General features: G+C 40.3%; 1 protein-coding gene across 1 annotated transcript in view; it reads left to right on the forward strand.

Moving 5' to 3' along the window:
* The first annotated feature begins 84 nt into the window (after positions 1 to 84).
* The window catches only part of RBKS (ribokinase), a 69,633-nt gene continuing 57,308 nt past the window's right edge, over positions 85 to 12,409 (forward strand). Inside the window, exon 1 of the mRNA XM_082306451.1 lies at positions 85 to 193. Coding sequence (XP_082162577.1) covers positions 144 to 193 — 50 coding nt within the window. The 5' untranslated portion in view covers positions 85 to 143. The remainder of the gene's footprint in view (positions 194 to 12,409) is intronic.

Here is a 12,409-nt window from a genome sequence, read left to right on the forward strand (position 1 = left end):
GCCTCCCCCGCCCGTCGCCCGTGGCAACAGGCGAAGCCGCCGCCGCGGCGGGGCCTGGCGCGAAGGCCGGGTCCAGGGTCCAAGGCCCGAGCAGCGCCTTGGCCGGGCTGGGGGGGCCTGGGGCTGCCTCGTCCCCTGTCGCCATGGCCGCTGAGGTGGTGGTTGTGGGATCCTGTATGACCGACCTGGTCAGGTTAGTACCGGGGGGCTCCCGCAGGCCGGCTGGCGGCCGGCTTCCCGCCCTCACTGGACGGAGGGGCCCCGAGGTCGAGGGAGCACAGGGCGTCAGGGTGCCCGGGGCAGAGCAGCGGCTGCCTGCGCCCGCCTCCCGAGGGCAGGCCGGGCCGGGGTGCACCCCACCCCTCCTGCCCTGGGCCGAGGAAAGCGGGGCTCGCGTCTCTCTCCGGGCCGGGACAGGAGAGAAGTGGGGTCGGCGCCAGCTGCGGCGGCGCGGAGCTCTCGGCCCTGGGGGCAGAGGGAACCGAGGCGAGGAGCTGGCTGCGGCCGGGCCAGGGGGCAGGAGCAGAGCCGCCGGTGGGGGCGGCTGGGCCCGGTGATGTCAGCCCTGCAAATAATACTTTGAAAGAAGACTGTGGGAACGGGGAGAAGTCCGAACGTGTTGTCTGCTGGAGCTTTGATCAGCTGTCTGTAACGTTAGGGAGAAGAGAGGCTTGGGTTTGTGTTTACAGCTGTGCTAGATGGCTCAGTGTTAGCCTTGCCAGAAAAGCAGCATTTCCTAGTAACCCACATGGGAAATCGTGAACTCTGATACTCTTTATCAGCAGAGGAGTTTGAAACGATTTTATGAAGGTAAATAAAGCTGGTCAACTGTAACACGTTTTCAGTTCAAAGCACTTGTCTCCCCTAGAAAAGCGAGAAAGAAAGCTTAATATTGTGAAGCAACTGAAGTTAGGTCCATGAAAAAGTAGGTTATAAGTTGATTACTTGCAGACAACATTTTAGGTGACACTTTGAAAGAAGAGAGAGAGAAGGCCTCCCACGCTATTCCTATCCAAACAGATCGAGAAGTGGAAATAGGAAACCCTCAAAAATTCAGCACCTCTGTACCCCAAAGCTGGTTTTTAAATTATGAAATCCTTCTTTAAAGGAACGTCTTAATTCCGTTTTATTCGTTTTCTGGGCATTTTGCTTTTAGAATTAGGTATTTGGGTCTCATTGTCTTTTTTTTTTTTTTTTTTTTTGTACATAGGTAAGGTTTGGAAACTTGTTTTAAAAATTAAAGTACAGAAGTTCATGAAAGCTCTTGGTTCTAGCAGCCTGGGTTTTACAGTGAGTACTAAATATCTGAAGAATTCAAGCAAAATTGCAAGAGTTGGCAACGATGCAAATACTAACCTAAATTGGCTGACCTTGTCAGCCCCAGTAAACTTGCAAATCAGTCTCTGATTTGCACTATTTTAAACACATCTGTTTTTAAACTATATATGCAGACTTGGTTAAAATGGGATTTAGAAGTATATGTATCTGGACTGCATCAGCTTGTCCTGCTGGGAATTCTGCAGTAAAAAACACAACTCTTCAATCTGAATCAGCAGACAATTATATCAAAGCCCGTGGGTCAAGAAAGTGCAGAATACATGATTAGAAGAATATGCTGAGGAGTAAGTACAGTTTAGGCATAGACATGTGTTGCAGAAACGATAAAAACCCTTAAATAATCATAGAACCTGTGTCAGAAAGATTTAATGCTTTATGTAATCTGCAGCACACACTGGCAGCTTTCCAAGAAGAATAGTTGTCTCGTAAGTCAGAGTAAGATCTTGTAGAACTGATCTTGACGTTGTGTGTGAATGAGCTATCAGATGCTTGTGACGTTATATTGAAATATCAAACATGGTGCTCTAACCTCAAGATGTTCCTTTTCCTGTCTCTCTAAAATGTGGGAAAAAAAATCATCAAAAAATTGTCTACCGGTTTAAGCACTGCTGACAGCCGCAGCTTTGGGCTTTTTCTTGACACTTAAACAAATCAACAAACAAAAAAGAAAACTCCTATTTTTTTGGCTGCAAGTTTAGTACGATAGAAATACAGTCATTTATTTGAAGCCATATTAACTGGCCATATTGTAACCAGAGATTAAACCATGGGTTGTAGCCATAGGTGCTGTTACACTGAGATTAAGCAGTTGAAGAAAAGCCATTTCACTTTTCAGTCAGCTGAGAGGGTTTCTTAAATTGTACAAATGCTAACACAAGAATGTATCTGACTCACCATTATTAGCCTCTACTTTAAGGAGCAGTGAAGGGCTTTTTATTAGTGATAAGGTAATTTGCTTCCACTGAAAAAGAAGGGACAACCTCATTCTTTCTGTTACTGGCACAGGACTTCAGGCACTTAATAAAATAAGACAAAGAGTGGGTTTCAATTTAGCTGGCAAGAGTTTAATCTGACTGAAATCTCCATGTAGTACCCATGTAGACATAGTTGTTTAAATATATCCTGTGTTACAAAAATCCTGGTAAAATTACTGGAAAGTACTAAACTGTAGGCTGGGATGCACCTAGGTGGAGAGCAAAGCTATGAAATTGGGAACAATAAGCAAGCTTTATTAAATGTGGTAAAAACTGCCAGGTTAGGATTAGGGTTGATGGCAGGAGGGTATCTCTTGACTGTCTTTATATCTGGGATTTAGAGGGGGCTGTATATTCTAGGTTTAAAGCTAGGGTTCATTTCAGCACGGATGAAAGAGCATCAGATTTTTGCGAGTTTGTCATTTATGCTGATGTTACAGTTTGTAAAAGACATGGACAGCAGTGATCATGTTAAATGCCTGTCTATCACCCATCTGGAGGAGACTAAATAAACTAAATTAGGAGTGGGAGTCACGCAAAGGAGGTCAGACGCATTTTTGTGTTTGATAGGCATATTCACCACTCAACACTAAAGCCCATCTTTCCTAGAAGATCATAATATTGATTGAGGCTCTGCCAGAGCTAGGCAATGCTATGTTGTAACTCAAACTGATAAAATACCATGTTGGCCCTTTAGAATACAATCTTGGCCCTCTGTCTGGAAAGGTAGAAGCTCAGAGTGGCAGACATTAAATGGTAAACATTCCCAGGTTTATAGAAGCAAGGTACGGAGAATCAGAAAGATAAGCGTCAAGCTACCATTGGACATATGGTAGCCAGATTCACCACTAAAAAAAGGTTAGCACATAATGTTTTTACTCAATACAGTAAACTAATGATTTAAAGAAGCGTAACCTCTGTGTGAAATGGAAATGTACAATTTGAAATTTGCTGTGTCTTATGTAATGACTGAGAAGGAAAAGGACGTGGACCTTCTGTTGAAGACGGTGTTCAGATGTAATTTTGGGACATAATCAAATTCAGAAGAAAGGGTAGTGTGCCTTAAAATTCTTTTAAAGGGAAGGGGCCCAGTGGTTTTCTTTTAAAACACTGTTCTCATTGGAAATTCTTTTCTCATTGTCCTGTAGCACTGCAGTGGCAGAATGTGGGTTTTCTAAAGTGAATTTAGTATAATCAAAACAACCTCACGTACATACATGCAGTAAACCACACTCTTTTGGCTTAATAGAACCAGGAACAAAACATATTTGTGGTCACAATCACAATCAACACTTCATTGGCAATAGCAGGCAATAGTAGTAGAAAACAAAAACAGTATTATTCTATATGATCTAGATATCAAACCAGACGGGTACCATCCATAGTATTATTTAAATAGTTTCTGTTCTGACTCATATTTGCAGACTGGTCGTGGCATTGGCATTTTAATTCATATTAAATCAGGACAAGACTAAACATATAAACCAATGAGAGTCAGACACACTAAAACAATTAGAATAAACAGGAGAAACTTTAGCATGGCAATTGAAAACAGCAGAAGCAAAGAACAAAATGTAGGATGGAAAAACAGTCTTTGGATAGTCACAACAGCAACAGTTTTTCACTTTAACTCAAGAGAATGAGACCACAGTCCAAATACTGTAAAACTGTGTTTGTTAGGATGTTCAAAATTTGAAGTCTTAGTTTTCTGTGGACCTCTTTCCTTCCCTCAGGTTGCTTCATTCCCTGTAGGGAGTAGAACTAAAAGTTCTGCTTCCAATCCCCTGTTGTAACAACCATTGTTAATTATTATTACAAGTAGTAAACCGATTGACTGAAAGCATTGAGCAAGAGAAGAAAGCCATGGCAGAGAAAGCATTGAGCTACAAAGTAGTATGTTGCCAGACTGGAGTGGACAGTGGTGACAAATGCACATCTGGAATTAACATCTCAGAGTAGCCTGACGACGCATCAGATCAGCTTCGCTAACCCAGCGCAATCTCTGCTTGTGCAAAATAGCAAAGGTATATCTATTAGTGAGATTCTACGTCTTCCTCTTCAGTCTCTAGTGGTGGTGGTTGTCAGCTGAAGTGCTGAAGTAAATGGCTCAGTGGCTCATTGGAAATATCCATGATCTAAAGCTATGTCTGTACTTTCTTTTTTAAAGTGCAATATTTGGGACAATAATTTCAGGCTTTTTTTGTGGGAATATGGAAAGGAATTTTCTTATGTTTCTTTTGAGCAAGCAGAGAAAGTATCACATATGACTTCATTTTATTCTTTGCTTTGTTTCCAGGTCTTTCACATGTGTTCTCATTTCCGCCATTTCTCATGCATGCACAGTCACCAAGTTTTAATGTTTTTTCTTGCTTTAATGTTTTTTTCTGCTCTTCAGCTTCTCCTAGCAGCAGAGAAAAGTGTTCTAGAATCCTTCAAATCCATTTCGTTTATGTTTTTGTTTTTATCTGTAATGCTTCCCCTGCAGCAGCCACTCCTCATTCTAGTCAATCTGCCATTGCCAGCAGCATGGGAAAGCACAACTGTGAAGGAATACAAGCTTAGTCCAGTTGAGGAAATTAATCTTTTGGATCCAGTGAAAGGCATCAAGGCATGAGAGAATGTGTCATCTGTGAATTGTTTAGTTTATGTAATAGTGAAAAATCTGGGCTTGATTTCAGAGCCTGTACTATTCCCTTGTCGTCTTCTCTGACCTAGCAAAGTTTAGGTGTATAGTAAATGCAGGATGCGCAGGCTCAGTGTTTTGTTGTTCTGCCCTGATTTTAGAGGACCTAAATGTGGATTAGAGAAACTCCCCTTTGCCTTCTCTTGCCTGGCAGGAAGAAAGCTGTATCTTAGGGGCCCACAAAGAAAAAGAGGATAACAATCAAGTCGATTAAATCCTCAGTAATGGAACTCAGTAAGAAAATCGTGTTCTGTTCATATACAGCTTTTGAATATCTGTAGTGGCCAGGCACTGCTCATCTGATGTGGGGCCTGATCCAAGCTCATTCATGTCAAAAGAAGCTTTTCAGTGCTGTAAACTGTCGTTACATTGTCGTCCCCCCGCAAAATCTGAGTGATCAGTTTATTTTAGGATGAGACACAGTTTAATGTTTTAGTGTGTTCAAAGTATTTGGTGTTATACTCCAGACCTGAAAAGCTTCCAACGAAGTTCCTCTAACAAAAAATGACAAAATATTGAAGAGGGAAAAAGGAGGGAAAATGTCTGGTTGGGTGTTTCTTAAATTAACATTAAATAACTAGGGCAAGGCCACCAATGACTTTTTTTAACCCATTACAAGAGCTGCATTTGCAACCAAGGTTATGAACTCCAAGCAAGAGACAGTGCGCCATTGATCCCAGCTGGCACCTTCTGAAAGAAACTGTTGTTTGTGCAACAGAGGATGCTGTGGGTCCTCTCTGAGAAGGACTGATGGTGTTCGAACACCTGCTCAACACTTGTCTTTGGCTCTTATCCATGAAAACTTTTTTTCTCCCCCTCCTAAATGGAAATGTGGAAGTTTTAAAAGTCTTGGGAAATATGAATGTGAAACTGGTCACAATGTCTTTTAACTTAAGCAGAACAAAAGTGTTGCTTTCTGGATTCTATTTAATTGAAACCTCCCCGCCCTTTCATTTGCTGTCTTCATTTTGTGTCCTAAGCTACTGTGTACTGTAATTAGGCACTGTCTTTCCTTCCAGAAGCAATTCCATTTCAGCAATAACTAATAATGACTCTTGTTTTTTAGACTTGTTTATCTAGTTCCATTTTAATAGTACCTATTTAGTAGTGCTTTTGAGCTAAAGAATAGCCCTTGTGGTACTACAGTCAGGTCTGTACTACATGAATGCTATAGCTGAAGTAATTTCTTTGGCTTCCCATTAACCAAGAGGTAGCACTATTTGTCCTACTATGCATTTGGAAAACATTTTGGAGTTGGAGGAGGGAAGAGGGGTTAGTCCGCTTTATAAAGATAGGAAAAATGTAAAGAGAAATTGGAGGAAGGTCTGAAAAAGGGCAAAAATAATAGGAAAGGCATGAGGTTTTACTGCAGAAAGTGTGAAGAGTCTATGGAGTTGGGGTTGACACAAAAGGCACGGAAACTACAATCCTAACAGTGACAGCTCCCCAGCTATCCAGAGGCCCCCTGTTTTTCTGCTTCTCCCAGCTCTGGCTGCCTGCTTGCTTTCTGCAGGTTTCTCACATGGCTGCATGGCAAGGTTCAGGGAAAAGCTCTGTTTTAGTCCTGCTGTCTTCTCCCAGCACCAGCGTTTTGGAAGATATGGCACCCAGTAAGTCCTCTGTGACCTCTTGCTTGCCATGAATTAGTTCCCAGCTGTCTGCTTCTGTTCTACCAGCTGCAGTGTCTAGTCTGTTTAAGTTTGTAAATTGCTTTGAGATCCTTCAAGATGAAAGGTTCTACTTAAGTGAGATCATTATCGCCTTCTACATTTCTCCACTCCCTGTTCTCGGCTCAAGCTTCTTGTCTCATCTCAACTTGGGGTCCCGCACAGTACTCAACATTCCCGGCTCATGGAAGCTCACAAAGCTTACACACAAATTTCAGCTTCCAATTCTTGAGTTGTTTGACGCCTCTCAGAGTACTTCAGAGCTGAAGGTTAAATATATGTATTTTCCTGAGCTGGTGCCAAAATACTTAGCACTTGCCGCACTGAGATCGTACTTCTGCATTTGCGTCTGACTTCATGTTATTTTGTGTGCTTCAAGAGACTGTATAGTTCTCTTCCTCCCACTTCTGAAGTACTTACTCATTCTAGGACGCATTCCAGCTACAATGTTGTTCTGTGATCCTACACTATATTCTTATAGCCATACTTTGTTCGTGTTCTTGTGGTTAAACTGTAAGCCTGTCAGGGCAGGGATTTCACTCCTGTCTGGTTATTGAACTTACAGAGTGGAACCCTGACAGGAGTTCAGAGGGCTCGCTCTCTTCAAAGGCTCATAGGCAGTAATATGGTGTTTGGACAGGAGAACCCCTTTTCTGTTCAGCTGCATGTCTAGCTGTAGCCCTCATCTTCCATATTTTAACTGACTAGTAGGAGAGTTTTTTCATAGTATAGTATCTGTGTGTGTTTATTCCCAATGTCATTCACATTCCAGTGAAATTTCCCTCTTTCCTATGAAAGTGAGGTCATCTTAAACCTGTGTTTATGATATTGCAGTCATTTCCATGGCAGTAGACTATGATATCATCAGTGGAGGATTATGCCTTTCCTATGTGTGTTAGCAATTAAAAATTATGGTTTGTGAGATAAAACTAGTGTTTACCAAGCTTTTAGGTTTAGTCCATATGAGGCAGGGAAACTATTGCTTAATTCTCTGGAGAGTTCACTTGGGTAATGGAGTAAATGAATCCAGAAACATTTTGATCCTAGCAGGTGATAAGTTTTTGGGGGTATATTTTCCTAATGGGAGCAGAAAATCAGCTACTCCATCTTCTGTTCTCTCGCCTGGCAAAGAACACTTGTCTGAAACACCATGGTACTCATTGTTTTGTTATTCAGAGCTACTTAAATGCTTGACTTAAAGTATCACAGTTTTCTAGTCTCATTAGACTGGCATTTTTCCCCTTCAGAGGTCAGTAAGCTATTATACACTACCCACAAAAGTAAAGCAATGTGCTTATCAGTCTTTTCATCTTTTTAAGGGGTGCCCTGTTTGCCAGCTATCAGTAGCTGAATCTCTTTGTTGAACCTTCCTAAGTATGTACATGCTTTTTCATGGGTTGGTGACAGCAGAGGCCAGTTTCAACACTGCAATGGCAAAAGAAAATTCATTCATTTAAAATGTAGTGTCCAGTGTTAGAACAGTTGCTAATGCTGCAAGATGAAAATGGTGGATTCACAACATCATTTATTTCGTCCCTTCAAATACTTCAGAATTTTTAAGCCAAGGAAGTAGACTTTTCTAAACAAGAGTGAAGAGAAAGGGAAAAGAGATTAGATAAAAGTTTATAGAGAAAGAACATCATCGGTCTAGGTACTGCAACATGAGACAAAATTTGTAGCCATTTTTTGGTAATGTAGTTTAATTACAGAAATACACTATACCTCTGCACATTTCAGCCTGTCTGTTTTTCCACATAACAGAACTGAACTTTCATAAAATATCTATTTAAATAATCTGGGTCAGAACATTAGAAAAAAATCTCAAAATGGCGTTCCCTAATTACATACAAGACTTAGACATGTCCAGTTCCACAGAAAGTCTAGGATGTTAAGAGGTTCTCCCTGAAATTATTCCCATGTTAGTAACTACAGTACAAAGAAATTCCTTTTCCCGCTGACGTTCATGGCAACAGAACCAGGCTGGAATGGAACAAACGATAGACAGGCAGAATTATCGTATGTCGTTTTTGGAGACTGAGATTACTAATGCCATAACAGACCTGGCCCATAGGTACTGAGCACACAGTCAGGTGGTGTTACAGCAGCCTCCTGAGTGTGCAGCTTTCCCATCATTCTGCATTCCTGCTGAGGCTTCAGCTGTCTCTGGAAAACCCAGAGTGACACCTCTGTTTGCAGAAAATGAAAAGTCAGGAAGTAATAACATTATGATCAGGGAAGAGGCTGTTGGGATAAAAGCTTATTTACCAATTGTCCAATATCAGCATCAGGAGTAAGGGGGTTGTGTTCATTTATTTCTGCTACAGAAAGATGTTATTTTATCTCAGGAATGCACTATAGCATATGGCCATTGCTTCATGTTATAACATCCCACTTTACAGGCAGCACAACTATTGCCTTTTGCTTTCTGTAGGGTTCTTAGACATCTGTGCAGTTCCAAGTAAACAGCATACAAAACACTGGGCATTGGCATTGTCAGTACTTCAGGGTATTCCTTGGGCTTCTGCTGTATCCCAATGGTACAGATTGAATATTACGTTGTGTTATGAATGTATCTGTAACTTCTTGCCCCAATGAATACTCTTTTGCCATGTAACTCCCGCAGTTTTTTATTGTTTTGGTTATTGTCCCCGTTATTATTGGAAATTCTTTTTGACTATTTGAAATAAAGCATCTCTTGCCTTTTCAGTCTGGAGGTGTTTGCCATACAAGATTCACTACAGTCAAAGGGGATATTGCCTAAAGGAATTCCTTTGAAAATAGTTGTCACAATAGACAGTTGTTAGGCACTATATTTTAACACCCAACACTGAGAATATTGTATTTTCTCCCCCTTTATGAGCCACAGAATGATATGATTAATAGTTCTGTTCTGTCTTGTTAATGAATTGCTTGTTGGCTGCACTGTTAATGGAAATAACCATTTTCCTAGATGCATTTCTAGACATAAATATCTTTGGGTGAATTTTAGTACTCCTGACAGTAAAGAGCTGCTGGCACAAATCAAAAGCTGCAATAAAAATTGTACAGAGTCGATGGTAACAAATTTGTGTAAAAACACTCTGGGCAGGCATATATATGATGTTGCCTCTAGGAGCTGTCTGAGCTGTTCTTTCCATAGGAGTTTACCAGTAAGGTTTTGTTTGCTTGTTTTATATGGCCCCAGTTGTTAGCCCCTATATCAAGCTGCAGTAAGTTATTTGATGTTGACATCCCTGGTTCCTTTCAAGCCTAGTATCATATACTTTGAGCCTGAAGAAAATACAAAATGATTTTTCACTAGTATGTTGCCTAAGTAAGTGCAGCACTATAGAACATGTTGATCTTTGTGACAACTAATTATAAAATAAGAAGGTGGTAATGTTCCCAAATATATCAGTTGTGTGCTCTCTTCTGGATTTTATTATTTCTTCTTTCCATTTCTGACTTTAGTCCATTTTTTCTCCTTTTTTCCTGTACTGGATCATCTCTGCATGTCATCCCTGAACCATCTACGATTTCCCCTTATTTGCCTCCACCTCTTCTTGTTATCTTTCTACATCACATTCTTACAGTGCGCTTCTTTTCTGTATTGCCTTTTTCCTGCCTCTCATCTTTCAAAAAATAACTTTTGCATCCAAAGAATCATAACTTCTTTTTGCTAATTTATTCCATCCATCACTTGCTATACTTTCTATCCTCTCTCAGATCCCTGTTTATACAAACTGCATAAACCTTGATAGTATAAACAGCAGAAAATAAAAAACATGTTGGTCAGAGCTGAAAATAAAGGATGGGAAGGAATAGGAAAGGCAGATCAGGTTCAGTACTCATGTGGAAAGACAGGCATTTTCCATGTTCTCAGCTGCAATGACAGTGAATATGCCTTCCTTCTTCTAACTGTCTGATCCGGTTAGTATTATTCATTGGGAATATCCTGTTAGTATTGCTGAATTTTTTTTTAAATTATTTTCCTTTTCTTTTTTTTTTCCCCGGAAAAGAACAAAGTAAAAAATGACCTGTTGGGAAAAAGCAGTTGGTGGTTTGCTGGAGCTCACAGTGCTCCATATATAGGCAGCAAAAATGAGCAGATTTTTCTTCAGTTTTCATTCCCTGTTGCTCATTAAATTCTGGGCATTAATGGAGACATGGGAGTTGTGCATCAGCAAGCATCGCAAGCCAGGGTTATACAGAATTACACCTTTCTGATTTTGAGAGATCTGCCTTTCCCAAGAGAGCTTAAATGGTGGAAAAGGTAAAGGTACGTGCCTAGAGGAGATTCCTACATGTCACAGGAGAGTTAACCTTGGCCAGCAAAGCCCAGGCACCCCCCTGCACGCTGTACATTCTCATCTTTGCCCCACAAGGCTTAATGTTATTGTAATCCAAGATTTTAGTAGATGCCTTTATAATTAGATTGAACTTCAGATAAAGCTTTTTTTAATCAGTGAATCAAGGGTAAGATAGTTTCAAAGTAAAAACTTGAAGGCACTGCGAATTTAGCCCTGAAGTGGTCAGAGAGTTCGACTAGGTGATGATTGTAGGTCCCTTCCAACTGAACTAAACCTATTCTGTTCTGTTCTGTTCACATATTAAGTTTAAATGTATTGATTGCTTTTATTATCTATGATACATTGAGTAAGTTATACTTCTGGTTATACTTGTCATTTGTGACCCATTTGGATTCTGTAGGAAGCACTGTACTTAAAAAATCGATGAAAAATATCATACTTGTCAAAATTATTGTCCTGCATACGAGGTTTTAGAGCAACATCTTATTGAAGAATATTATTAATATTTGGACAGCACTGTACTACTTTGTCTTGATTACTATGTAGTAAGAACACATCTATGATGTTGCTCTTAATATTATAGTTTATAAAGCACAGTATGCTTGTGTGCAAAATGCCAATACTTAATGTTGTGTGAGGGGGTCTTTTTTTGTTTTTTACCTGGAAAAGACTGATGACAAGATTTGTAGGGGGGTCAGTAGGTGCCCTATTTTCTACATGAGAGTGAAGCAGGAGCACAGATTACTTTGTTGATTTACCAGTATATAAAAAATCGTGATGACAAGAACAAGGACCCTGTGGCCTATCCACTCAACCATATTATTTCCACTTTGTTCATTGTTGTCTGATAAATCCTTTCTTTAAGAGGTAGAGAAAAGATTAATGTTCACATATGTCTTGTTTATCTTAATCTGTCCTTGGGCATGTAAAGATCACTCTTCGCTTGGGTTGCAAAGGTTGTTTTTTGTGTTGTTTTTTCTGCTTTAGCCCTGGTACTTCATCATGATATAACGTTCTGTTTGGCATAGGAACTGTAGGCAGCCTTCTTCAGTCCTGGGTGAGCACAGCGTGTTTCAGAGACAGTCTATTCTAACATCGCCATCAGATTGCCTTGAAAATAATTATGTAACTGCAATTCCAAAAATAATGTAATTGAGAGACATCAATGAAGAGCAACGTGGGAGGCAAATAAAGTTAGAGAGTAGTAATTTTGAAAATTTCCACAATCTTTCTTAAATACAAAACAGATGTTTGGTAAGAATGATGGAATGTTTGCTGAGACTTAAATATCTGAAGATAGATTTATATTTGTTTGGGTTTTTTTTAATCTCTTTAGAGCTTCAAGTTCAGAATTAAACATTCCACAGCTTATGAATTCATCAGTATTGTGCCCCTCTTTTCCCAAAATTCAACTGCTAGCGATGTGAGGAAATGTTACAGGTCTGTTGTTCAATGCGG

Source organism: Platalea leucorodia (assembly GCF_965183815.1).
Source record: "Platalea leucorodia genome assembly, chromosome: 3".
Taxonomy (NCBI): domain Eukaryota; kingdom Metazoa; phylum Chordata; class Aves; order Pelecaniformes; family Threskiornithidae; genus Platalea; species Platalea leucorodia.